This window comes from Vigna radiata, chromosome 1 (genome assembly GCF_000741045.1).
Source record: "Vigna radiata var. radiata cultivar VC1973A chromosome 1, Vradiata_ver6, whole genome shotgun sequence".
Lineage (NCBI taxonomy): Eukaryota > Viridiplantae > Streptophyta > Magnoliopsida > Fabales > Fabaceae > Vigna > Vigna radiata.
Window position 1 is genome coordinate 6,235,118 of NC_028351.1, and position 27,712 is coordinate 6,262,829.

At 33.6% G+C, this 27,712-nt stretch overlaps 4 protein-coding genes across 8 annotated transcripts; 3 read left to right on the forward strand and 1 right to left on the reverse strand.

The window, feature by feature from the left end:
- Window positions 1–2,658: 2,658 nt before the first annotated feature.
- LOC106771728 lies at window positions 2,659–7,890 on the reverse strand. Its single transcript, XM_014657762.2, has 11 exons — window positions 7,589–7,890; window positions 7,132–7,329; window positions 6,752–6,836; window positions 6,568–6,643; window positions 5,892–6,065; window positions 5,705–5,807; window positions 5,108–5,217; window positions 4,810–4,899; window positions 4,639–4,719; window positions 3,644–4,495; window positions 2,659–3,495 (listed from the first exon to the last, which is right to left on the reverse strand). Exons 1-11 carry the CDS (start codon window positions 7,854–7,856, stop codon window positions 3,403–3,405), a joined length of 2,130 nt encoding a protein of 709 aa, XP_014513248.1. The 5' UTR covers window positions 7,857–7,890; the 3' UTR covers window positions 2,659–3,402.
- A 762-nt stretch (window positions 7,891–8,652) lies between these two features.
- LOC106763412 (novel plant SNARE 11) lies at window positions 8,653–13,040 on the forward strand. Of its 2 annotated transcripts, XM_014647611.2 has the most exons (10): window positions 8,656–8,938; window positions 9,024–9,116; window positions 9,428–9,521; window positions 9,642–9,679; window positions 9,837–9,925; window positions 10,582–10,661; window positions 11,431–11,487; window positions 11,586–11,678; window positions 11,773–11,847; window positions 12,487–13,040. In XM_014647611.2, the coding sequence occupies exons 1-10, from the start codon at window positions 8,862–8,864 to the stop codon at window positions 12,574–12,576; spliced, it is 786 nt and encodes a 261-aa protein (XP_014503097.1). In that variant the 5' UTR covers window positions 8,656–8,861; the 3' UTR covers window positions 12,577–13,040. The 2 variants fall into 2 exon arrangements, with proteins under 2 accessions (XP_022638683.1, XP_014503097.1); XM_022782962.1 differs by lacking the exon at window positions 11,773–11,847 and having other exon boundaries at window positions 8,653–8,938; window positions 11,586–11,670.
- Window positions 13,041–14,511: 1,471 nt separating this feature from the next.
- LOC106773295 (subtilisin-like protease SBT6.1) lies at window positions 14,512–20,048 on the forward strand. Of its 2 annotated transcripts, XM_014660003.2 has the most exons (10): window positions 14,512–15,128; window positions 15,680–15,808; window positions 15,877–16,029; window positions 16,352–16,468; window positions 16,657–16,841; window positions 17,247–17,510; window positions 17,765–18,833; window positions 18,971–19,468; window positions 19,577–19,637; window positions 19,724–20,048. In XM_014660003.2, the coding sequence occupies exons 1-10, from the start codon at window positions 14,622–14,624 to the stop codon at window positions 19,813–19,815; spliced, it is 3,075 nt and encodes a 1,024-aa protein (XP_014515489.1). In that variant the 5' UTR covers window positions 14,512–14,621; the 3' UTR covers window positions 19,816–20,048. The 2 variants fall into 2 exon arrangements, with proteins under 2 accessions (XP_014515489.1, XP_022638688.1); XM_022782967.1 differs by lacking the exons at window positions 19,577–19,637; window positions 19,724–20,048 and having other exon boundaries at window positions 18,971–19,204; window positions 19,290–19,448.
- A 990-nt stretch (window positions 20,049–21,038) lies between these two features.
- Window positions 21,039–26,894, forward strand: LOC106773552 (subtilisin-like protease SBT6.1). Of its 3 annotated transcripts, XM_014660284.2 has the most exons (10): window positions 21,039–21,687; window positions 21,907–22,035; window positions 22,105–22,257; window positions 22,599–22,715; window positions 22,989–23,173; window positions 23,575–23,838; window positions 24,705–25,776; window positions 25,912–26,316; window positions 26,422–26,482; window positions 26,569–26,894. In XM_014660284.2, exons 1-10 carry the CDS (start codon window positions 21,181–21,183, stop codon window positions 26,658–26,660), a joined length of 2,985 nt encoding a protein of 994 aa, XP_014515770.1. In that variant the 5' UTR covers window positions 21,039–21,180; the 3' UTR covers window positions 26,661–26,894. The 3 variants fall into 3 exon arrangements, with proteins under 3 accessions (XP_014515770.1, XP_022638690.1, XP_014515849.1); XM_022782969.1 differs by lacking the exon at window positions 23,575–23,838; XM_014660363.2 differs by lacking the exons at window positions 26,422–26,482; window positions 26,569–26,894 and having other exon boundaries at window positions 25,912–26,055; window positions 26,139–26,227.
- Window positions 26,895–27,712: the final 818 nt, after the last annotated feature.

Genomic DNA, 27,712 nt, shown 5'->3' on the forward strand with positions numbered 1-27,712 from the left:
TATAATATTACATAAAATTTCCGAAAGATATAGAGGTGTCAGTTTAATAAATATTTAAATGGATCCTTTATCAGTTAGTGCGGTTCTTTAATTTCTTAATATAAAATGAATATTATTTTTTAATTTTAAAAGTTGACTTTTTTCCATAGCATTATTTAAGTTTTTTTCTTTTTTGTTTCCTAACGAAAAAAGAATTTGATACTATATTTTTAGATTTTATCTTTTAAAAAAGTTTGTTGAATAATAGAAATTAAATATCTCTTTTAATTGTTATTTTTAAAGAAAAAACAAACGAGTCCTATCAATCAATCTTCATTATTCTAAAAAAAAAAGCCTTTATTCTATTATCGAAGTCTTTATTCTTAAATGACAATGTTTTGCACTTCGTTTTACTCGTTTTACATTGAGATTTTTCTTGTAATTTTTTTAAATTTCTTTTAAATTAATATGAGTTTTGTATCCCTAAATATCAATTACTCATATTCACAAATTATTTTTTAAACATTTTATTAACAATGACAAATTAAAGTTACTTGATCCTTTCTTAATAACAATAACAACTTGAAAGTTTATTATTTATAATTATTTTTTAAAACTAATTAAATGGAATGTTTTCAATGTAAAAAAATATTAAATCTAGTTTTTTTTTTTTTATAATTGATATACCTTAAAATTTATGAATAACCATAATTATTTATTTTTCAGGGATTATACGGTGCAACGAGCACCACGGTATGTAGAAACGGCGACAGGTGTGATTTGGCATGCACACGTGGAAGCTTCTTATTGGACATTGTCGAATAATTGAAAAACGCACGGGTTGAAAACGAGAGATTCTTTTATTATTAATATTTTTTTTTTTCTGATTTTGGGATTAAATATTTTCTGAAGATTCTTTTTCTCCGTTAAAAGCGAAAATAAAAACAAGTTGGCCCTTAAATAAAGGGATCCAATGAAGTTGTTGGCTTACAATAGTAAAGCCTAAAAAACAATTTATTTTAAAGAAAAAATGAAAATCTAAAAATAATTATATTATTTGCATAAATTATATAGTAGAGAGGCTTAATTTGGTGAGAAAAGGATAATTTCACACGAATATAAAATTAGGTTCATTATTTGAAATAGACATTTAATCAAAATTAAATTGATTTGTATGAGAAATTTAGTTTAACTCACTTATCACTCGAGTTAAACTTATAGAGTTAATTAGATTTATTTATGAGTAATGAGTTTATTTATTTGTTAATTATAACTTACTATACCATTCATAAAGTAACTGAGAAACCTACTTATAAGCTTACACATACTCATTTAATTTTATTTAATTATAACAAACGATATTATTAATTACAAAATATTTTATATACAAATATAGAATTAACAATGAAGAGATGCAGCAAAAAGAACACAACTGTAACTAACATTAACTCCATAGCCACATTAATTATGCTTTTCCTTAAGGATCAATGGACAGAAGGAATGCAGTTTACAGAAGTGTAGAGTTCATTATGGATTCCATGTGATATCTGGCTTTCAAAGATGAACTTAAACATTAGAAAATTGAAGTCCAATTTGTAAAAAACAGAAGTAAATTCATTGATTATTTATTTACAAAAATATTATCATGTATTTTTTATGTATGTTATCTATATATTAGATGTAAATTCAGTGACTTGAATGAGTTTTTGTGTTAGTGCAGATGAAGAAGAATCTGAATTATACTTGTCAACAGTTACCAAATTAGGCTCTTCCTAATCCTACTGTCTAATGTCTAGCTAGCTTTGTAGGAAAATTCTTTGATGGTCTCACACATATTAACTGTCATTGATAATGCAACAGTTTGTGGGGCATTTCCATTCAAGTTAGCAAAGATAACAATAATAGCAACCTTCAGATGTAGCAAGCAATGTACAATTGTATTCATGTGGTGTAAAAAGACTTACAAGGAAAGTTGCAAAAGAGCACTGAATAACTTGAAAGATTGCAAAAGAACATTTGTGCCAAACAACATTTAACTGCCACAAATGTAAACTTCAAACCGTAGTGAGATATTGCACAAGTGTTGATAAACATGGAAAGTAGATTTAGAACACATCATACACCAATCACACCCAAAAATGTTAGTAGTTTTCCTTGCAGGGTGTAAGTCATACAAAAACTATAAATAGAAATTAAGATGAAGAATATGATAGGCACCATTATTATGCTAAAGGTATTTAGGTGTCATAGACTCAAATAATGGAGAGGGCAATTTCACTAAATCAAATTCTACATATAATAAATGAGTGGTTCGAGATTTTCCTGCCATTTTATTACTAAACAGGTCACTAGAGTAGTTGTCAAAATAAATAAAGAACTTGACCCAACAAAGTAAATAGTAAGGAACCTTTAATACGAGGTTCTGACAATTTTTTCTATGTAATTTGGTAGTGCAAAGCAAAGTGAGTTATTTAATTCTGGTGCATACACTTCACTATTGGGTGAAACATGAATAGAAAGATATGCAGAGTATAAAATTTAAAAGAAAAATACTGTAAAAATTTAAATTATATTATGAATTCCATGAATTTTATCTAGAATCTCCTAAGTAAAACATATTGGCATGTTGTTTCATGACATAGGAGATTCTTTAGACTCTTTTTTTTTCGGGTGAAGTGTGTGAAAGGAGTTGATAATCACTTATATTTTTGTTTATTTATTCAGATTTCGTTGTCGCAACAAAATGAAAAATATTACTAGGGTAAAGGGTGAATCATCAAATGGTATTCAACCTCATCATTCTCATTCTATGAACAATTATTGAGTCCATAAGCAGATTCGAAGTGTCAACTTTCTTCCCGGATGACAGAACAAATTAGAGCATCCTGTCTATCTACATGAATTTGACTGAGACTAAGCAAGTTATCTTTAAGAAGGCCACAACAAACCAGGTTTCTAAGCAATCTCCACCTGCCAACTAACCAGGTTTCTAAGAGGCTCTATCAGCAGCAAGCTTGTGTCCTATTTGTTACTTTCAACATGTACACGAGTCAACTCTTTCAAAGCCCGTGGGATGCTAACTGTGAACTAGGTAGTTTGAATATGCTGCTTGACTAACTCAGCAAATTCTATGGACTATCATTATGATGTCATCTTTACACACTCCCATATCCATCAGTCAAGGATCTACTCCCCTCTAATTCAATTTGTGTGAGATCCGGGAGTGAAAAACTTGGTTCGGTAAAGCAGATGGTGGTTGGTGGCCCCAGCATGGATACTGATCATTCCATTTTGGTGTGTCCCTTTTGGTTGAAATGAAATTTGCTGGGGACAGGAATGGTTACAACTCGTCTCGTTTCAAATTGGGGAACCAATAGCCAAAACATTCTTGCAATCACGATCTTTAGTGTTGTCACGGTTTTGCTATATGAATGAGGTATGACCTCCCCCAAGCGGTATTTTTGGCCTAAATTCCATATGCACCATCAGGAAGGGACAGTGCTTGAAATTAACACTCTGAAATCATAAGGATGCAGAATCAGATCCCAAAAAACCAAAAATATAATAAACAGAAAGATTAAAAATAATAAGGATAATCAATATTCAGGGTGTGTCACGAATTCGGAAAACTTGTAAAACAATGCGGAGAGAGAGATCAACTTACTGGAATGCTTTGTAATTGTCCTTGTTCAGTGATCAGAACAGGCAGGCTTCTCCTTGCAGCAACTGGGATAGATTTTAACTTGTGGAGAGCTTGCTTTGCTGATACACTGGCATAGTGTAAACATGGAGATGTTCTGTACATTATTTGCTTGGTTTCATTCACTGATTTAACGTCATATTGGATGGAGTTTTTAGAAAGTGGAAATTTTGATAAATCAGCCAGATACAGCCAATCAGATTCAATCATTTGTCGCACCTCAAGTACTTCATTATGACCAACTACACAAGATGTGCAACAAAAGCTCCTGGCTTCCTCACTCAAATCCATTTCATAATCCACTAAACCAGAATGTTCATCTTCATCAATTTTATTTTTCAAACTCCATGTGAGAATGAATCGATTCATAAAGTAATAAAATTGTGCTGGCTGAAGCGATTTTCTAAAAGGGGCAACAGTTTCAACTCCATGCTTCGATGCAGAGTCAGAAATGGTCTCAGTTGTAGACCTGAAGTAAGCAGTTTCTTGCTTCTGCAAAGCAAGAATATTATTGTAGGTTGATTCACTGATCATGTTTAACATTTTGGCTTCGGTCAAAATTAAAGTAGGATTCACATCCAAAAAGTGTACATCTGATGAATCAGGAACGAAGTGATTTGCAAATGAGTGATCATCCTCTATAATTTTTTCTAATTCATTGGCAACACAATGCACTTCTTGTCCATAAGAGAGAGACTCGAAATACTCCATCTTTAATGGCAAAGCACAGTCATCAGAACAGCAGCAGACCAGAAGTCTAGACCCTTTAGAACCAGGATCTGGACAAAGGTAACAACCTGCTATTGTGATAGAGTTCTACAGCAAAATTGAAGAAAATATGAGAATTAAAAAATGTTGAAATTAATTAGATATTTAGATAAACATGTATGTTGTAAAGAAAATATTAGATAAACTTCTGTAATTTTGTTAGGAAAACAATTTGATGGAAGCAAACTTACCTTGCATGGAAATGTACGAATGTAGTCCATTAGCAATTTCATAGCACTGCCTCTGACTTGCTTTTGTCTTTGTGATACAAACTAAAACATGAAATTTGACAGCAATTACAAGTGTAATATATAAAAAAAAGGGTTCAAAAATAAAATAATCATATATAATATTAGAAGCACCTGTAAGACCAAGGAAAGAAATTTCATCAGGCATATGTCCTCGATTTTCAAAGAACAAAGAATCTGTAAATCGATAACAGCATAACCATGCTGCAAAAATAAACCACACAATGATCCCAACAAACATGTTATTAGTAAATTTCAGGGACATAAATTAATATAACTTGAGCAACAAACAGACAAAGGGCTTATATGTATTATTTTCCATAAGTCAACATGATATTTGGCTATTCAATACTTAAATTCAAGTGTTATTCAAATAAGCAATGAATGGAATAAGAAGTTAAGTGACACTCACATCCTTGATAATCACAGCTTCACGTATCAAGTTATAGCTAATTTGATCAACATATGTGCGCGTTATTCTGCATGCAGAAATTATTGCTTGAAGCTCAAACTTGAATTTAGCTGGAAATATTAAAAAAAGAGTCATTTAGACAACCCAGCCTATATTTTCCATATAAATCATGACTACACCACCTGATCTTAAAGACCATAATAAAATGTTAGTGGATGTATCAGCAAAAACTCAATTTTTAGCATACAGTATAGATGAGAGAAATTAGTGCTGAATGCCAAAGAAACTCCGTATTGAAAGGAGTCTGTCAGTAAACCACACAATAAAACAAGTTTACAGAAGAAAGAGGTAGAGTAGTAGTGACTGAATATTACAGCCACATGAAGTCATTCATAACAGAGATTGTCAGGTGGACAGTTACTTGAGATAGTAAGGGGAAAGAGACAGATTGTAGATGTCTAGAAGGCAATAAATTATAATAAAGGGGGAGCTTGTATAATCGAGTGCTTTCCACCCAAAAGAGATGATTGCTAGAAGATCTTAACAGATTCTTAGAGTAACAATAAAGAAGTCATGAAGCACATTAACAAAACTTACAAGATGACAAATTATTCAGCACCATCCGTATTCTATTACGTGCATATAATGGGCTTTGATTAGTAGGGTCTTCCACCCAATCCTCACTACCTCCTTGGCATATCTGTACAGATGACTTTTTTCATCATAATTATCAAGTATGATCATAAAAAGGGCAATGCAAATAAAATTAATATCTAGAACCAACCTTGTACATATCTTCCTTTGAAAATTCCAGAAGAGGTCGCACAAGAAGAATGCCCTGGTTTACCTGAACTTCTTCGGAATGTGTATGTGTAGGGAAAATCTGGGAGGTAAAAGGCATGCCTGCAAGTCCAAGTACACCACTATTTCGAGAAAGCCTTAAAATAAATAACTCGGCCTGCATTGTTTCTCAACAATCACATGTCTAAAATCTAGAGCAAGCCTTAAAAGGTTACAGGATAATAAAACACCATTAGTCATTTGTCACTCAAAAAGTACTTATTCATAAAATATTGTCCTAGGTATTTAACCACATGCAGACTGTCTATGCCCAAAGATCAATAAATCCCTTCATGATCAACCATAAATACCTAGATGTTGGAAAACCATCTTAACTGTGGTCAGTCATAGCCTGCCTTATTGGTGGTCTCTTTGGGAGTTACTTAATTGCAACCTCTATGGTGGGAATATAATTCTACACCAACTAGTAATATAGCTTTAATAGAATATATATAAGTTGGGTACAAACCTCACCTTATAAGATGGTTTTATAGGGTTAAGTTATGCTCAAACCCAATGTTCTAAGACTAGAGTTCCTACATGTGACATGCAATTCATCAAAACAATGTGGGAAAATGAAGGATGACAGACACGTATACATATAGTATCATCAATCAAACCTGATCATCAGCATGATGTGCAATAAGCAATACCCCAATCTGGTGTTGGGCACAAACTTCTTGAAAGATTTTGTACCTAAAGTTCAACAAATTATAATCTGCAATTAGTATACTTTATTAAAGTTCCTAAGTTCCCAAAACAGATATATAATATTTCTTCAATAAAATGAACACATGCAATAACCTCATTTCACGGGCAGCTTCCTGCAGATGACCCTGTTTTGGTCTTCCTCTTGGCCAATCACAGCAGGCAATCTCACTCTTGATTCCTGAAATAAGTGTCTATGTTGTGTTATGTCAGCCAAACTTATAGCTGGAAAAGTTCAAGATCTCGGGTAATGTTCCCACACTATGCATGCCATGTAAAATTTGTTATTTCATTCTCTTCGTAAACCTCCAAATTTTTTTATAAACTCTCGTTTATTTATTTAGTGTTTATAAAGAATGTCATTCAACATTATTTTTCACATGGACTGTGATAACGTCACGTGAAAATCTAAGATGAAATGATCCAAATCCCATTGATGCAATCACAAATGAAGCAACCACGTTTGTACAACGAACCCATTTTTGAAACTCGTTGAGAAACAACGTTGGCTTCCTCTTTGCTCTCTGCTCGAAGACCATGATCAACAATTATTGCCAGTAGCCCATCTATGAGACCACCATTCTCGGTTGTGACAACATTAGCTCCAGCAGTTTTCCATTCAGCAGTTAACACACAGAGTGCCATACTGTCAGGGCCACCAGAGACTCCCAAAGCTGATAGGAAAAAAGGCATCATAACATCAAACAGTTAATATACAATGCAGTGAATTACAAGTCCATTGCAGCATCAGCAAATTGAAAATAGTCTAAATGTTTCAACCCCTTCCAATTAATCAACATTCTACTTTTTAAGTTTGATGCTGACACAACAATAATAAAATGGGCACACACCAAGTCGAGCTGATAGCCAAATTTTTCAAAAAAGATTCATTTTTTCTGTATGATATCAGGCGTGAGACAAAGAGAAGCTGACCAATTCGGTGATGGGGTTTGAGACCAGCCATGGCCATTCGTCTGGAAAATGCTTCTGTGTATTTGGAAATGTCAACTGAACATTGGGAAGGGGAAGAAGTGGAAGAAGACACGCTGAAACAGCAAGCCAGTGGAAGAAGATGACGATACTTATGGTGCACAAGTTTAAAACCAAACAAAAGATTGAAACTTTTTGGTGGGGTTTTGGAGATGGAACCAAAGAGACCGGTGAGAGTCGTCGGCGAAGATGGGATTAGCACTCTCCCCATAGCCACTTTCTGTCACACAAAAATTACCAATGAAAATATTTTCCACAGGAATAAATAAATTAAGAATAGCTGCTTCTTTTATTTCTTAATTTCTTAGTCAATTGTGCTTTTTTTAGAAAATATTGTAATATTCCTGAGATGAACTGAAGTAAACTCTCATAAAAAAATAAATAAACAACACGAACACTACTTTGTTATGTTTTTAAAAAATATATTTCAAGAGTTTCATATCAAAATAAAACTATTAAACAAATTTTTAGGTAATAAAAAATATTTAATTTCATTTTATATCAATTAAGAGGGAAGTGTTGAGTTTCATATATATAAGATGGTTAATGTAAACTTCTCACTAACCATTTATAAGAAAAAAAATTATAAATTGAAATAATCTTGTATATAATTTTTTAAAAGTATTTTTGAAATAGATAATATAATTTTTAATGTTTAAAAGCTTATGAGGAAAATGTGAATAATCTCACTCATTTTTCAGTACAACATAAGGTTATTACATTTTACCTATATATAGAAGGGGTAGATGACTATATATAAAAGGGATTTAAAAATGTAAGAAAATCTTATTATTTTAAAAATTACGTAATTAATAGTTTATGTTAAAATAATAAAAAAAGTTTGAGAAGTGGTTGATCACGAAATAATTACCCACGATCACGGAATCCTAAAGCTACTAGTAGCGGTTTAAATTTAACGTTTAAATTAAAAATATAAAAGTAAATATTAGAAAAAACAGCTCATAACGCTGAAGTAAACAAAATAAAATAAAAAAATAAAAAATAAACAAATCAAGCGGGAGAGGAGGGAAGAAAACCCCAATAATTTTTGTTTGTTCCTTGAAGGTAAAAGGGACGAACATACACTGAAGATCCCGTCCCAACCGCACAACGCGCTGTTTGGGAGCAACGCGAAATCTGACCCGCATTCCTCGTTTCCTCTCACTCCTAAAGGCCTCATCCAAACAGCCTTCTCTACCTCAGATCTCGCTGCGAGATGGATCAATTGTCGGCGATCAGCGAGGACCTGGCCGAGATCGAGGGCCAAATCGCCGACAATTTCCGCGCCCTATCGTCAGAACCTCAACCTCCTCGCTTCCTTTCGTGTTCCGTTCCTACATTGTTTTCTCATATGTTGGTCTTGTTGTTGCTGTTGCAGAAATGGATTTCAGAAGTTGGAGAAGATTAAGGATTCGAATAGACAGAGCAGGCAGTTGGAAGAGCTCACGGAGAAAATGCGAGAATGTAAACGGTATTTTTCGCATTCCACATATGAATAATTTCGATTATGTCGTTTACACTTCGCGTATTGAAATTGCATTTGTCTCACATTGATGAGAGCTTTGTGCAAGAGAGCCTGTATAATCTGTCACAACTTTCAGATCTGTAATACTGAAAATTCATGACCAGAAACGTGTGTATAGCATGAGGTTTTAATTTGTGTTCCATAGTCTGATTGTGTGATTTTCCTGATAATCGTTTGGCATTGAAGCACACCTTGGATTTGAGATTTTGCCGTGGCTGCCTCGTCTAGTGTGTTTACGGTTGGATCTCATTTTTCAGGCTTATCAAGGAGTTCGATAAAGAAGTCAAAGCTTTGGAGAATAACTTCGACAGAGAAACCAACAAAATGTTGAATGAGAAAAAGCAGTCAATGGTCAGATGCTTGTGGATTTTTTTTTTCCCGTTGATATTTTAATCGATATGTTTTCGCATTTTAGTTTTATTGGTTTTCATAACAAATGTTACTTACAAGCATCTTCTATTTTTGTTGCAGATCAAAGAGTTAAACTCATATGTTGCTTTAAAAAAGAAGTAAGTTAAAACAAAGCATTAGCTATCTATTTATCTCGTTTGGCAGACATAGTTTTTTATTGCTTCTGCAACTTCGAAAGTCATTATATTCTGCCATTAGTGAATGTATTCCTTGATATCAACGACCAATTCTAGTGCGTGCTATGTTGCAATGCAGGTATGCTACAAATATTGAGCATAAACGAATTGAACTCTTTGAGGGGCCAAATGAAGGTTTTGCTGAAGAAAATGGCTTGCTAGCATCCTGTAAGCAGACCGATTTCTTTATGTTGTACATGCGGGTATTTATTTTTCGTATCACATTTTCTGCTTTCAAATAAATGTAAGCCTATAATAATTTTTTTTTACTACTTGGTACATTATTGCTAGAAAAGAAATATATGTTGCCAGTCAGTATGCAAGTAGGATAATGTGGTGAGTATGAGTGGAGATACAAAGTACTTAATCATTACTGTGCAAATGAGAAATGAAAAATGACAATAATTATCATTTTTCTGCGATGTTTTATTTTGTGAGAATCTCTTGGTGTGCTTTGACCTAATTCAACATGGGTGTGCATGCTCTAAGTTTCTGTCTGGCCCTGCTTTGATTTTTTTTTTAAGAAATGTTTTTTCCTGAGCTTCAACAGTAAACATAATTAGAGGGAAATAAATTTGTCTAAAACAATGTTGCTTCTACTTTTTCTTCCTAGGAGAAGCAATAATTTCTTGCTTCTCTTTTAACGGCATATTTTCTGCCTTCTCTGTCACTGAAAGGCATTTGCATGTCTATAGTTTTTGCTCAACTGCCTGGAAGTCTTAAAAGCCTTTGAAAAGAAAGGAAACTAAAAACAAGCTATTTAGCAAATATAATTAAGATCTATACTATTGTGCTTAACATTGACCATTTATGATTTATTACAGCAATGACTAACGAACAACTAATGGATCATGGGAATAGGATGATGGATGAGACAGATCAAGCCATTGAAAGGGGAAAGAAGGTAGGTCTATTTTTTGGGTGTCACATGTTTTAGAATTTGCAGTGCACAACGAATTTGTCTATAGTTTGCTATTATATTTTTTCTAGTCCAAGGAACCCAGCGAAATCACATTGGTTCCTCCACGTGTTTCTTGTATGTAGCAGTTGTGGAAATGCGGGGACCTTAAGTTATTGTTACCGTCTTTCTGGTCTCTTATTTTTCGGTCCTGCTATGATCTAATTTGTTTCTTGTTGTTTAATTGGCACTTGCTTGCCATTTTGCTTATTTGCTACGTGTTCTTCCTCAATTAAATTACATTGTAAACTTTTATGCTCTTGAAGAACTAATGTCCCAATCTTGCTTTTGTTCACTCCCATTCTATCATCATGTTTGCTAGAATTTTTCTGGCTCTCCAGGAAATGAAGGTGTGTGTGATGGAGGTGAGGGAGAAAGGATATTTTTCAATAGTAGTAGGAGTGCAAAGGCATAGCTATATAAGATAATTGTACGGTTTTTGTATGACATAGTATACTCATTTAGACCAGTGCAGCAATTAGAGAACTTATCCATGTGCATTGTTGAACTTTTTGTGGAAAAGACTTGCATTTTATGTGTAACCAACCTGAAAGGCCACAATTGAACTCTCTATCCGCCGGAAGTTTGAAGGAATGAGAAAGTTGTGGAATGAAAATTTGTTGATGTTTAATTTGAATATTCTTTACATATAATTTTTGCTTTCCTCTTGTGGGTAAAAGGGGAAGTTTTCTGATAGGAAGTTGATTGCTGATAGGTCGTTCAAGAAACAATAAATGTTGGTACAGAGACTGCAGCAGCTCTTAAGGCTCAGGTATGAATCTTATGCATAGTCCCATACCCCAAAATTAACGACGAAAAAAAAGACTTGAGTTCGACATGGGTTTAAGTGGTACACTCTTCTATGTATAGACGGAACAAATGAGCAGAGTTGTCAATGAGCTGGATTCGATCCATTTCTCTTTAAAGAAAGCATCACAGTTGGTCAAGGAAATCGGTAGGCAGGTCAATTTCTACAGAATCCACATCATTTCATTGCAATGTAGTTACTATATATATATAGAATCATTCATCTAACGTATAGGTGCTTTTATAATAGGTTGCTACTGACAAGTGTATTATGATGCTACTTGTCCTTATTGTCATTGGAGTAATTGCTATCATTATAGTAAAGGTAAGAGAATACGACTTTTTAACCCAAGGTTTAATTCAGAACCGTTATCCTCAATTATTGTATTTCTAGGTGAAGTTATTGGGCCGGGGATTTTTTTTTTTTTTTTTTTTGTAGTTAACGGTAAAAATTGCTTGACAATGTGTAAGGATATATATGTTGCTTATGGAAGCATATTATATTTACTTATCGATTAACCATCAAAAAGAACTTCCGTTTTCCAAGTCTTTCACTGGATACAGAATTTGATGGCCTTCATTAGTTTATACATTTTTATGTGATATTCTAAGGTTCATCTTTTTTTGTTATTGATCGATGCAGCCATGTGACAATTATCATAAAAAACATTTCCAAAATTTATTTGCAGTATGTTTGAAAGAGATATTTTCACCATTACGGTGCCAAAAAAACAAGTCCCCATACGCTTCAGTTCATCCTCCAAAATGCCGGTGGCATTGGATTTAAAACAAAAATATCATTGATTGAGTCCAGGGCAGTTAAAGGTGGTGAAAGAAGTGTTCTAAAATTTAAATATAGTTACGAATGTGACAATTTGGAATGCCATTTTTCTTTTTGGTAAAAAGTTTCATTGATTAAATCTTGTGACTGCTCAAATTATTATGAATTCTTTCAAAATTTCAGCTTGTGCACCCGGAGAACAAGGACATTCGCGACATCCCAGGACTGGCTCCTCCAGTTCAGAACCGAAGACTGCTTTGGAGTCACAGTTGAAGAGTTAAAATGAACATGATGATGACTGAAAAGCTCATGACAAATGCGTTGGGGACACTAAAAAGATCATGTTCATGACCTCACCAAATTGATTTGACGCTCTTTGGTTTGATGGTGATGACATTGGATGAAGTTATTACCAGAAACACAGTTGCCATTAATTGAGTTTGTTATTACATAATATTAGAAGAGGGGTTGGTTGGCCTGAGGCATAATAGAACGTGGGTCTAGGAATGCACGCTGGACATTTTCTTGAACCGAACCATTTTTACTACTATACAGGTTCTGTCTATCGAATCATGGGAAAGCCAAACAAATGGGCCCTCGAGATTCTTTGTTGGTTGTCTTTCTGTCAATCGTGTAATGTACGGTGCCATTTACTGTATACCTTCACTTCTAAAAAACCTACCTAGTATTATCAATTTATAATATAAGTACTGATCTATCATGTTTAAATCTTGCAAGTCCTTTGTTTTTGTTTTAATCGATGTTCACATTGCCCTGTCACGCATGGTTGACATCCCATTATCATGATGAGCCCATGAATGGTTATGGGGATTATTTTATTTTATTTTATTGCTGAGGATGAGACAACCTTGCAAAATTGTTATTTTACGTGGTTCCTGTTTTCTAGTAGCTGCTAGCTTGACTTTTGATAAGGATGGTGATTTTGATGTTGTTGACTAGGATCCTTGTAGGGACTCGGGACTGTGCTCCTTGACGTTGATATGTTATTATTTTAATAATTATAATAATAATTTAAAATCTGATTTAATATATTTTAACGTATTAAATCAAATTAAAATATTAAAATAAATTAACTATTTATTAATTTTAAATTAAAAAAAATTGATAAAAATATGTTAAACGATTTTTAAAATCGGTTAACATATGTTAAAGGTAACAATTTAACATATTATTTTATTTTTTTAATTTAGATTTTAATATATAAATAATTATAATATTTTGAATTTAACAATTTTTTTATACAATTTTAAAAATATTTAATTTATTTTAATATAATTTAATATATGTTATTATTTTAGTAATTATAATGATAATAATAATAATATTAATAATAATAATATAAAATCTGATTTAATATATTAAAATATTAAAATAAATTAATTACTTATTAATTTTAAATTAAAAAACATAATTGAAAAAGTTATATTAAATAGTTTTAGAAATTCTTTAATATATATTAAGGTTTTTGTTAACGGTTTTAAAAAAAACCGTATAACATAACTTTTAAAATTGTATATTTCAATTTAAATTTTAATAATTAATGAGTTTTTTTAATAATTTAATATAATTTTATTTGTGAAAATATATTAAATCAAATTTTATATTATTATTATTATTATGATTATTATTATTTTTAGTATTATCATTATTATAATTGTAATAATAATTATTAAAATAATAACCTATATTAAAATAAAGTAAAAATTTTATAATAAAGTGAATTTAAAAAATTGTTAAAATTTAAAAAATTTAACTAAAATTAAATAATTGTTTCTTAAATGTTAAATTGAAAACAATTTTTCTAAAATATATTAAACGGTTAATATAGACTTTAACTATTTTCGAAAATTATTAAATATTTTTAATATATATATTTTAAAAAATCAATGAAAAACAAAACTAGAATTTTATTTTTCATATCTCTTCATCAAAATTATTGAAATGAAAAATCAAAATTCAATTTTTATAAACTGAATTCTAACCTCTTCCAAAACATATTATTCAAGTAAATAGTGTGCTTCAGTAAATAAATAAAAAAAAAAAAAACTATGTTGTGTCAGACAAAATTTCATCCTCAACTATGTTGAAAAAAAATCCAGAAAGAAAAAAGAAGAACACTTTGACATGATTGAGACAAAGTCATCCCAACATAACACAAACCAAACCAAACATCAACTTAGGCAGAAACACCTCTCTCTCTCTCTCTCTCTCTCTCTCTCTCTCTCTCTCTCTCTCTCTCTCTCTCTCTGTTTCATCTCTCTATTGTACACTCTATCTCCAATGTAGGAGGCGGAACTATGGCCACCATTCCTCACCAATGGAATACCTTTTCACTCTCTCTCCTCATTCTCTCCGTCACCCTCTTCCAAAACCTAACCCCCAATTCCTCTCCTCCCCCTCCCAATTACATCGTTGCCTTCCGCCACTACGCCGCCGTCGACAGCCACCGCGCCTACCTCGAATCCGCCCTCCGCCCTGAGGGATGGCGCTGGATCCCGCGCCAGAACCCGGCGGCGCAGTTCCCAACTGATTTCGGGCTGGTGGCCATCGAGGATTCCGGGGTGGTAGACGAGATTCGGAAACTGGGGTCGGTTAAATACGTGAGCTTGGACGCGAGCTACAAGAGGGGTTTGATGACGATGGATCAGAGACGCAACAAGAAGGTTGGGGCGTTCGAGGATGGGACGAAGAAGCGCCCCGGTAAGATCTTCACTGCGATGTCGTTTTGCGAGGCCGAAGAAGATGAAAAAAGTGTTGGCAATCACAGCAGTTCCATCAAGTGGGGGCGAGAATTGATGATGCAGGTTTAAATTTATGGTTTTCTGATCTTGGGTATTTGGGGGAACGAGAAAGATTTAGACTTTGATCGGGTACCTTTGGTTATGGCTGTTGGATTGTTTTGTCTACGTTGCGTTATAGTGGAACCTGAAATTACGAATGGAATGTGGAAGTTATTCTATTAGCTTCTTAGTAAACATGGAAATCATATTTGGGATGTGGGACCAAGTGCATTCACGACGTATCATCTAAGTTCACATTGAATACCGTGATACTAATTAACCTGATTTTGGATAAATGTTCACCTATGTGGTCATACGATGAATACTTGATCATGGGTTTAAAATTGATTTTGAGCTGAGGCTTAAATCAACTTTATTTAGCTTTTGTGATTGATAAAAACTTTTATACTTTAATTTCTAACCTGCTTTTATAATGAAAACATCTAAACATAAGTCGCTATACTTGAAAATCAATTTTAACATTCAACATCAATTTTGTAGACATTACAACTATATTTGGATTTATTAATTGAAACTGTGCAGTTGCATGTTTTGAGGTTTTTGGTTTTTGGCAGAGATCACAAGTTACTTCAATGTTTGGGGCTGAGGATCTCTGGGCGAAAGGGTACACTGGTGCCAAGGTCAAGATGGCTATATTTGATACTGGCATTCGGGCTGATCACCCTCATTTTCGTAACATCAAGGTAATATTAATTTGAAATTATAGCTTTTGGTTGATAGTGGATGAGTTGAGTGATGAGGAAATTTACAGGAGCGTACTAATTGGACCAATGAAGATACGTTGAATGATAATCTTGGACATGGGACTTTTGTTGCGGGTGTAATTGCTGGTGTAGATTCTGAGTGCCTTGGTTTTGCACCAGACACAGAGATTTATGCATTTCGGGTGTTCACTGATGCACAGGTAATGCCTGTTGGATGCTATGTTGAACGCTTTTCTTGCTTTGGAAGTGGGAGGGGGTTGATTTTAAATCTTTTGACTGCATGGAAATGACATTTCTTTCACCCAGATTCCAAAATACCGTCATTATAGATGCATGATACAGCAATGAACAAAAGTTTATGAACAAATAGTAAAAGCTATCAAGCTCTAAAGGAAGAACCTATATGTATCTTCGCCAGTTATAAATACATGCTGTTTTTTTTTTTCTTGTTCTCTGCTTATAATTATATTATTCTAGAATGATTGGCAAGATTTTGAGAAGATTGCATTCAGCCTGTTACAGGTATCATATACATCATGGTTCCTTGATGCCTTCAACTATGCAATTGCAACCAATATGGATGTGTTAAATTTGAGCATAGGTGGACCTGATTACTTGGATCTCCCGTTTGTTGAAAAGGTAAATTTCTTATGCCTATCTGTTTCTGCTCAATAATTCAATATTGAGATATTATTTGGTGAATAGTTTCTCTGCTGTATCTCCTATATTTGAAGCAGCTATTATTTGTTTCTGGTACTTGTATGGAGTAATAATTATTTATATCACATAGTACATAAATGTCCTTTTATAGAGTTTTATGGTAACAGATATGGGAGATAACAGCAAATAATATAATCATGGTTTCTGCAATTGGAAATGATGGACCACTTTATGGAACTTTGAACAATCCAGCTGATCAAAGTGATGTTATTGGTGTTGGTGGTATTGACTATAGTGACCATATAGCCTCCTTTTCCTCACGTGGCATGAGTACGTGGGAGCTTCCTCATGGGTAACATCCTCGTATTTGTTTATATTTCGTTGTTCCTGCTTCACTGTCATTTGTTAAATATTTCTGATGACAACTTCTGTATTTTTATTTCCTAGCTTTTTCTTTATGCAAATACTTTTTAGTGGGTGAAGAATGGAAATACGAGTTCAGACAACTAATTACTAATATTTCGTTGTGAGGCACAATCTCCAGTTACAACATTTAGCGATCCTATGTAAAGGATTGATGATTCTATGAAGCCTCGGTCGTTGTACAATGGCCTGTTAAATGTTTAACTAGAAAATATTTTTTATTTAATGAGTTATTGTCCTCTGTTTATTTTTTTCTGTAGCATCTTTAATTTGTATGCAAGTTTGCTTTCTTGTTAATAATTTTTTAAATTATATTGACATTTGTACGTTGCAGTTATGGCCGTGTAAAGCCAGACATAGTTGCATATGGACGGGACATTATGGGATCAAAAATTAGTGCAGGCTGTAAAAGCTTATCAGGAACTAGTGTTGCAAGTCCTGTAGTTGCTGGTGTTGTATGTTTGCTTGTCAGTGTCATTCCTGAATCTGAGAGAAAAAGTATCTTAAACCCAGCAAGCATGAAACAAGCATTGGTTGAGGGTGCTGCAAAGCTTTCTGGGCCTAACATGTATGAGCAGGGTGCTGGCAGAGTTGATCTGTATGTTCTCTTGTTTACCTTTCTATTTTATTTGTTTTTAAGATATATCTTAATGGGACACACAATTTACCATAGCAAAGAAATGGTTTTAGAGTTATTTTAGAGGACCACAATCAAATAGCTTTTGAAATTATCGGGATTCATTTGGGCTTTTAACTACAATGATTTAAAAAATTCCAAAAAGTATTTGGGACTTGCTACATTATCTGACTGTTCTTAAATCTTGTTTTCATATTTGTTTACTTGATTTTCAGGTTAGCATCGTATGAGATTCTTAAGAGCTACAAACCTAGGACGAGCATATTTCCCAGTGTTCTTGATTATACAGATTGTCCTTACACATGGCCATTTTGTCGTCAGCCACTCTATGCAGGTGCCATGCCTGTCATCTTCAATGCCACCATTTTGAATGGAATGGGTGTGATTGGATACATTGAAAGTCCACCAACATGGCACCCTTTTGATGAAGAAGGGAATCTTCTAAGCATACATTTTACTTATTCGGAGATAATTTGGCCTTGGACTGGTTATTTGGCTCTTCACATGCAGATCAAGGAAGAAGGTGCACAGTTTTCTGGTAAGATTGAAGGTAATGTAACTCTTAAGGTTTCTAGCCCTCCAGCTCAAGGAGAGAAGGACCCTCAAGTTAGCATTTGTGTGCTTCAATTAAAATTAAAAGTGGTACCAACACCACAACGATCTAAACGAATTTTGTGGGATCAGTTTCACAATATCAAATACCCACCTGGATATATTCCTAGAGATTCCTTGGACGTTCGTAATGACATTCTTGATTGGCACGGGGATCATCTACATACAAATTTTCACATCATGTTCAACATGTTACGAGATGCTGGTTACTATATTGAAACACTTGGTTCTCCTCTTACATGTTTTGATGCTCGGCATTATGGTACACTTTTGTTGGTGGATCTTGAGGATGAGTACTTTCCTGAGGAGATTGAAAAACTAAAAGATGATGTTGTAAATACTGGATTGGGATTAGCTGTCTTTGCTGAGTGGTATAATGTAGATTCCATGGTAAAGATGAGATTCTTTGATGACAATACACGGAGCTGGTGGACGCCAGTCACTGGAGGTGCTAACATTCCTGCACTTAATGATCTTTTGGCTCCATTTGGGATTGCTTTTGGAGATAAGATTTTGAGTGGTGATTTTTCACTTTTGGGTGAGCAGAATCGATATGCATCTGGGACAAATATAGTGAGGTTTCCAAGGGATGGTTATGTGCATAGCTTTCCCTTAGATAGTTCAGAAAATGGAGCCACACAGAGTGTACTGCTAACTTCTGGCTCAACCAAGGTATGACATGACACCTTTTATCTCATTAATTATATATATTGAAATAAACATTATTAAATGTAGCCTCTCAATGAAAAAAAAAGGTTAAATAAAACATATTTTCTAATTTGAAATATGGTTTCTCTTTGGTGAAACAGGCAGATTCTCCAATTCTTGGTCTCGTGGTAATGGGCGAAGGTCGCATAGCTGTGTATGGAGACTCCAATTGTTTGGATAGCAGTCATATGATAACAAATTGTTTTGCCCTTTTGAGGAAAATACTGGATTTTACCAGTGAAGATGTTAGAGATCCAACACTTTTCTCCGATTCAATTAAACAAGACTCTCCTTTATATGAAGCTGACAATCGATTGCCATCCCGCAGAACTGATGTAAATTTCTCTGCATATTCAGCTATTGTGGATAAGGAATTGATCTGTGGGACTGACACAAGATTTGAAATTTGGAAAACTAAAGGTTACAACTTGCAAGTAAGAGGAAGAAATAGAAGACTGCCCGGTTATCCTATCATTGATTTGGGAAGGGGTTTCAATTCATCCTCTGGCACTTCTAACATTAAGCAAACCAAGTTGAACGTAAGAAGAAAGGATGATTCTCTGGGGAACAGGTACTTGGGCCTGTTCTATGGAGATGAGGTATGAAGAAGAACAACTATTGTATTGGTCATTTAGTGTTGATCTTTATGTTTGTGATTGGAAACTTCATATTGCTGATGTTGTGGATTCTTTGATCATTTCTTGTAGCCTGATGCACCTGTGTTGGTTGTTGGTCATTGGTTGGTTCCTTTTGTTGTTGCATTAACTGGTGAGTAAAGTACTTGTTGTTTTATCATCTATTTTTGGACTACTATGTTTATGTTGTTTATGTTTCATATATTTTACATATGACAGGTATTTTGCTATTGAGTTTTTGGCGCATTCGTCAAAAGAGGCGAAGACGAAGAAAAGGATCAAGTTCTGGTAGATTGGCCAATATAGTTTAGTATTACATCAACTATTGTAACTGTAACACTAGCCTCCAAAGAAACTCCACTATAGCACTATAGCATTAGCAGCATAGTAAACATCACTCACTACGTCACTGTAGGAAATTAGTCAAATAAGTTGTCTTATTTCCTAGAGTTGTAACATTTAGTTGTAACATTTTTGCTGTTTTTGGATGCTTTTCAAAAATGCAAACTTTCTGATAGTAAATTCATTTGTCTAATTTTAAATTCATTTGTCTAATGTTTATGACTATTGGCACAATGAAGTATTATAGGATTCAATAACTAATTATTATGTAGTTTTCTTATTTTAAGTAGATTTCTTCTTTCCTTAACTTCTTAAATGGTTGAAACCTATGACTTCTTTTAAAAATTTAATTCAGTATAAAACTAATTTTCTAAATTATTTCAATCTTTATTTGAAAGAAACCTCAAATATATAATGTTTAAAAATAAAAAAATATACTTATAAAATATAATAAGAAATAAACAAATTAAAATTGATTTTTAGATTGTGAATCTATTAGATTTGATGAATAAGAATTATATAATATGTGAAATTATAATCGACAAGATTAGATATTTTTGAAATGAAAATTAAATGTGGTAAGTATTGGAAAAACACACATAATATTCAATTTTTTTTTATGGTTTGCATTTGTTTCGTACTTTTTGTCTATAGAATTTGGTTAGAGCATAGTTAAAATTGAAAAGAGAAAGAAAAAAATAAAATTTTATTAAAAAGAAAAAGAAATATAAATATATTTGAATAAAAGTAAATAGAAATGAGATTTGGAAATCAAACATGTATTTTCATTATGATAAATAGAGCATCTTGATGGTGAAGACCATGAATCCATGATTGGCGTTTCCTTAACTTGATGTGTGTATATATTTTTATGATGTTAATTTTGCTTATTATTAAACAAATTTTTAGGCAATAAAAATATTTAATTTTTTAATTAATTAAAAAATAAATTCACTTCTATTTCATACCAATTAAGAGAAAAGTGTTGAGCTTCATGTATATATGATTGAAGTAAACTTTTCATTAATCATTTCAAAGCAATTACAGATTAAAATTATCTTTTAGATAAATTTTAAAAATATTTTTAAAATAGATAATATATTTTTTTATATTTAAAAGTATCTATAAAAAATTGAATAATTTCACCAAACATAAAACATAAAGAAGATGGGAGAACAGAAGAAATAAGCAAGACTTCAGACATTGACATAGGCAAACTATGTCATGCCAACATCACAGAAACCAAAACCAGAAGTCAACTTAGCCATGAATCTCTCTCTTCCTGTATTTCATCTCTCTATTATACAGTCTATCTCCAATGTAGGAGCTGAACCATGGCCACCATTCATCACCAATGGAGTACCTTCTCACTCTCTTTCCTCATTCTCTCCGTCATCCTCTACCAAAACCGAACTACCAATATTTCTCCTCCCCCTCCCAATTACATCATTGTCTTTCGCCACTACGCCGCCGTAGACAGCCACCGCACCTACCTCGAATCCGCCCTCCGCCCTGAGGGATGGCGCTGGATTCCGCGCCAGAACCCGGCGGCGCAGTTCCCCACTGATTTTGGACTGGTGGCCATCGAGGATTCTGGGGTGGTAGACGAGATTCGGAAACTGGGGTCGGTTAAATACGTGAGCTTGGACATGAGCTACAAGAGGAGTTTGATGACGAAAGATCAGAGATGCAACAAGAAGGTCGGGGCGTTCGAGAACGGGACGAAGCACCGCCGTGGGAAGATCATCACTGCTATGTCGTTTTGCGAGGCTGAAGAAGATGAAGAAAGTGTTGGCAATCACAGCAGTTCCGTCAAGTGGGGGCGGGAATTGATGATGCAGGTTAAAATTTATGGTTTTCTGATGTTGGGTATTTGGGGGAACGAGAAAGATTTGAACTTTGATTTGGTATCTTTGCTTGTGGTTGTTGGCATTGTTTTGTCTATACTGTGTAATAATCTGTTTGGGTGGAAACCGAAAGTACGAATGGAATGTGGAAGTTATCCTATTAGCTTCTTAGTATACATGAAAATTATATTTGAGGTTTTTGTGTTTTGGCAGAGATCACAAGTTACTTCAATGTTTGGGACTGAAGATCTTTGGGCCAAAGGGTACACTGGTGCCAAGGTCAAAATGGCTATATTTGATACTGGCATTCAGGCTGATCACCCTCATTTTCGTAACATCAAGGTAATTATTGATTTGAAATTATTGCTTTTGGTTGACCGTGGATGAGTTGAGTGATGAGGTAATTTACAGGAGTGTACTAATTGGACCAATGAAGATAAGTTGAATGATAATCATGGACATGGGACTTTTGTTGCGGGTGTAATTGCTGGTGTAAATTCTGAGTGTCTTGGTTTTGCACCAGACGTAGAGATATATGCATTTCGAGTGTTCACTGATGCCCAGGTAATGCCTGTTGGTTGCTATTGTTGAGCTCTTTTCCCACTTTGGAAGTGGGAGGGGGTTGATTTTAAAACTTGTTTCTGCATGGAAATGTCATTTCTTTCACCCAGACACCAATATATTATAGATGCATGATACAACAATGAACAAAAGTTTAAGAACAAATGATAAAAGCTATCAAGCTCAAAAGGAAGAACCTAGATGTATCTCCATCAGTTTTAAATGCATGCTGTGTTTTATTTATTTATTTATTATTTTTTTTTTTTCTAGTTTTTCTGCTTATAATTATTTTATTCTAGAATGGTTGGCAAGATTTTGAGAAGATTCCATTCAGCCTGTTGCAGGTAACATATACATCATGGTTCCTTGATGCCTTCAACTACGCAATTGCAACCAATATGGATGTCTTAAATTTGAGCTTAGGTGGACGTGATTACTTGGATCTCCCGTTTGTTGAAAAGGTAAATTTCTTGTGCCGATATGTTCCTTCTCACTATTTCAATATTATTACTAGGTTCTATATTTTTCTTATCCCGGGGTAGAAATTTAAGATATATTACTTATGAAGATATGATGGTATTATTTGGTGAATGGTTTAACATGACATGTTAGTTTCTCTGCTGTAACTCTTATATTTAAAGAAGCCATTATTTGTTTCTGATACTTGTATGCAGTAATAATTATTTCTTTCACATAGTACAGAAATGTCCTTTTATAGAACTTTCTGGTAACAGATATGGGAGATATCAGCAAATAATATAATCATGGTTTCTGCAATTGGAAATAATGGACCATTTTATGGAACTTTGAACAATCCAGCAGATCAAAGTGATGTCATTGGTGTTGGTGGTATTGACTATAGTGACCATATAGCGTCCTTTTCCTCACGTGGCATGAGTACTTGGGAGCTTCCTCATGGGTAACATTCTCTTATTTGTTTATATTTCATTGTTTCTGCTCTATTGTCATTTGTTAAATATTTCTGATGATGACTTTTGTATTTTTTTTCCCTAGTTTTTTGTTTATGCAATTAGATTTAGTGTGTGAAGAATGGATATTTGAGTTCAAACAACTAATTACCCATATTTTGTTGAGAAAGAATCTCCACTTACAATTTGTAGCGATCCTATGAAAAGAATTGATGAACTTTTTATGAATCGTAGGTCATTGTACAATGGTATGTTAGATGTTTAACTAATGTGAAAATACATGAGTTATTGTTGTCCTCTGTTTTTCTTTTCTGTAACATCTTTAATTTGTATGCAAGTTTGCTTTCTTGTTAATAATATTTTAAATTATATTGGCATATATACCTTGTAGTTATGGTCGTGTGAAGCCAGACATAGTTGCATATGGACGGGGCATTATGGGATCAAAAGTTAGTGCAGGCTGTAAACGCTTATCGGGAACTAGTATTGCTAGTCCTGTAGTTGCTGGTGTTGTATGTTTGCTTGTCAGTGTCATCCCTGATCGAGAGAGAAAAAATATCTTAAACCCGGCAAGCATGAAACAAGCATTGGTTGAGGGAGCTGCAAAGCTTTCTGGGCCTAACATGTATGAACAGGGTGCTGGCAGAGTTGATCTGTATGTTCTCGTTTACCTTTCTATTTTATTTGGTTTTAAGATGTATATTAATGGGACACATAATTTACCATAGCAAAGATGGTTGCTGAGTTATTGTTTCTATGATAGTTCTCAGCATTTTAGGAACCATGCTGGGAGGTGAATTAGCATGAGTGCATGTCAAACCACATTTGATCAGATTGTAGACATATATGCGAGGTTAGTGAACTTGAGAGTCTATGTAGGTGGGGGCTTCATAAACTCAGCTTGTGGACTTTTAAGAGTCTACTTCATATGAAAAAGAAATAATACTTGTAAATATCATACTAATTCAATACCATAATTAAGCAAAATAAAACAAGAAGTCCACAAATTTTAATGAATAAAAGTCCAAAGTAAATCAACAACCAAGTCCCATCATAGAGGTTTTGTTGACTTAAAACGCAAGAGCAGAACTCCAAATTTTTTTATAAGAATAGAAATGAAAAGAAGTTATTAACAGGTTTCTACCCGTTTATAATATTTGATGTTTGGGTTAACTGTACTAGCCATTTGACCATTTCACCAATTTTCTGCTCAAGCGGACCAGATATATAAACAATTGTAATTGTCAGGTACATAAACAATCGTAATGTCCCAATACTATATGGAAACCTTTTAAATAGGTCCATGTAGTTTTAGCCAAAACTGAGTTTCTTGGTTTTGGAAACAACTTTAGTGAGCTTCCTGTGAGGACCTAAAGGACAACAACCAAATAGCTTTTGGCATTTTTGGGTTTGACTTTTTTCAACTATAATGATTTTAAAATTCCAAAAAGTATTTTGGACTTGACAGATTATCTGACTGTTCTTAAATCATGTTTTTATATTTGTTTATGTAATTTTCAGGTTAGCATCATATGAGATTCTTAAGAGCTACAAACCTAGGACAAGCATATTTCCCAGTGTTCTTGATTATACAGATTGTCCTTACACATGGCCATTTTGTCGTCAGCCACTCTATGCAGGTGCCATGCCTGTCATCTTCAATGCCACCATTTTGAATGGAATGGGTGTTATTGGATACGTTGAGAGTCCACCAACATGGCACCCTTTTGATGAAGAAGGGAATCTTCTAAGCATACATTTTACTTATTCTGAGATAATTTGGCCTTGGACTGGTTATTTGGCTCTTCACATGCAAATCAAGGAAGAAGGTGCACAGTTTTCTGGTAAGATTGAAGGTAATGTGACTCTCGAGGTCTCTAGCCCCCCAGCTCAGGGAGAGAAGGACCCTCGAGTTAGCATCTGTGTGCTTCAATTAAAATTAAACGTGGTACCAACACCACAACGTTCTAAACGAATTTTGTGGGATCAGTTTCACAATATCAAATACCCACCTGGATATATTCCTAGAGATTCCTTGGATGTTCCTAATGAAACTTTTGACTGGAATGGGGATCATTTGCATACAAATTTTCACATCATGTTCAACATATTACGAGATGCTGGTTACTACATTGAAACACTTGGTTCTCCTCTTACATGCTTTGATGCTCGGCATTATGGGACACTTTTGTTGGTGGATCTTGAGGATGAGTACTTTCCTGAGGAGATTGAAAAACTAAGAGATGATGTTGTAAATACTGGACTTGGATTAGCGGTCTTTGCTGAGTGGTATAATGTAGATTCCATGGCAAATATGAGTTTCTTTTATGACATTACAGGGAGCTGGTGGACCCCAGTCACTGGAGGTGCTAATATTCCTGCACTTAATGATCTTTTGGCTCCATTTGGGATTGCTTTTGGAGATAAGATTCTGAATGGTGATTTTTCGCTTTTGGGTGAGCGGATTCGGTATGCATCTGGGACAATTATAGCGAGGTTTCCGAGGGGTGGTTATCTTCATAGCTTTCCCTTCTTAGATAGTTCAAAAAGTGAAGCCACACAGAGTTTGCTGCTAACTTCTGGCTCAACCAAGGTGTGACATGACACCTATTTCATTAATTATTCATGTTAAAATAAGCATTGATAAATGTAGTCTCTGAAGAAATAAAAGATTTTAAATAAAAGATACTTTCTAATTTCAAAATATGGTTTTCTTTTGGTGAAATAGGCAGATTCTCCAATTCTTGGTCTCATGGCAATGGGTGAAGGTCGCATAGCTGTGTATGGGGATTCCAATTGTTTGGACAGCAGTCATATGATGACAAATTGTTTTACCCTTCTGAGGAAAATACTGGATTTTACTAGTGAAGATGTTAGAGATCCAACACTTTTCTCTGATTCAATTAAACAAGATTCTTCCTTGTATGAAGCTGACAATCGCTTACCATCCCGCAGAACTGATATAAATTTCTCTGCATATTCAGCTATTGTGGGTAAGGAATTGATTTGTGGGACTGACACAAGGTTTGAAATGTGGGGAACTAAGGGCTACAGCTTGCAAGTAAGAGGAAGACCTATTATAAAAGGAAAGGGTGATTCTACGGGGAATAGCTACTTAGGCCTGTTCTATGAGGTATGAAAAGGAACAACTATTGTATTGGTCATTTACTGTTTATCTTTATTTTTGTGATCAGATACTTCATATTACTGATATTGTGGATTCTTTGATAATCTGTAGCGTGATGCACCCATGCTGGTTGTTGGTCATTGGCTAGTTCCTTTTGTTTTTGCAGTAACTGGTTAGTAAAATACATGTTTTTTTAACCTCCACTTTTAGACTACTATATTTATGCTCTTTATGCTTCATGTATTTTACTTTTAACAGGTATTTTGCTATTGAGTTTTTGGCACATTCGTCAAAAGAGACATAGACGAAGGGACGGATCAAGTTCTAGTATATTGACCTATGAAGTTTAACATTACGTCATCTATTGTAATTGTAATGCTAGCCTCCAAAGAAACTCCAGTGTAACATTAGTAACATCACTCATCAGTATTACTGTAGGAAAATATTCAAATAAGTTGTCTTATTTTCTAGAGTTGTAATGTTTTTTCTGATTTGGATGCTTTTCAAATGCACAAACTTTCTGATAGTGAATTCATTTGCTCAATGTTTATGGCTATTGGTACAGAAAAGAATTATTACATTCAATAATTATTATGTAGCTTTCTGTTTTTGAATAGGTTTCTTTCCTTTAAAAAGAGAAGGAAAAGAAAAGTTCATTGAAAAGGAAAGCAAAGAGACATCTAAATCTTAAATTTATATGATTAATATTCAAGCTGTAGTTAAGCGATTAATATATTGAAATTAAAATCAAAACATTTGAATATTTTTTAAGTCTTATTTTAGTAAAATTAATCGTTGATTAGATATTACTTGTTTTTTTTGTCAAAATTATATTAATTTAAGATAAAATATTGAAATACTGGTTGATGATATCATAAAGTTATATATTAATTCATATATAATATAAATATATTTGAATATGTAACCAACTTTATTTATTAATAATCACTATTGATAATGTAACAAGCTTGTCTTAAATTAAAAGTTCAATATAAAATTTATAGAAATATTAAACATTTTAAAATTGCATATTTTATGTTAGTACTAAACTAAAGTCATTAGTGTTCAAAAGGTAATTTTGAAACAATAATATATTTGGTTGCAGAGTATATTTTATTTATTTAAAAAAAACATTATAAATTTAATTTTTGTGTTGTTCTACCTTCACCTCTATGTCCACCAGTCATGGCAGTAGCAAGATCAACATCATCTTTATTATTCTTTATTTTTTTTAACAACACTTTTCTAATAACTTCTTGACAACGTATACGTGATAGTTTGTGATTGATCCGTTTTAAATATTTTTTAAACATAAATTCAAATAAATCAATAAAATGATGACACGTGTCACGTTGTAAAAAAAGTTGTCAAAAAGTGTTGTCAAGATATCATTGTCCAATGG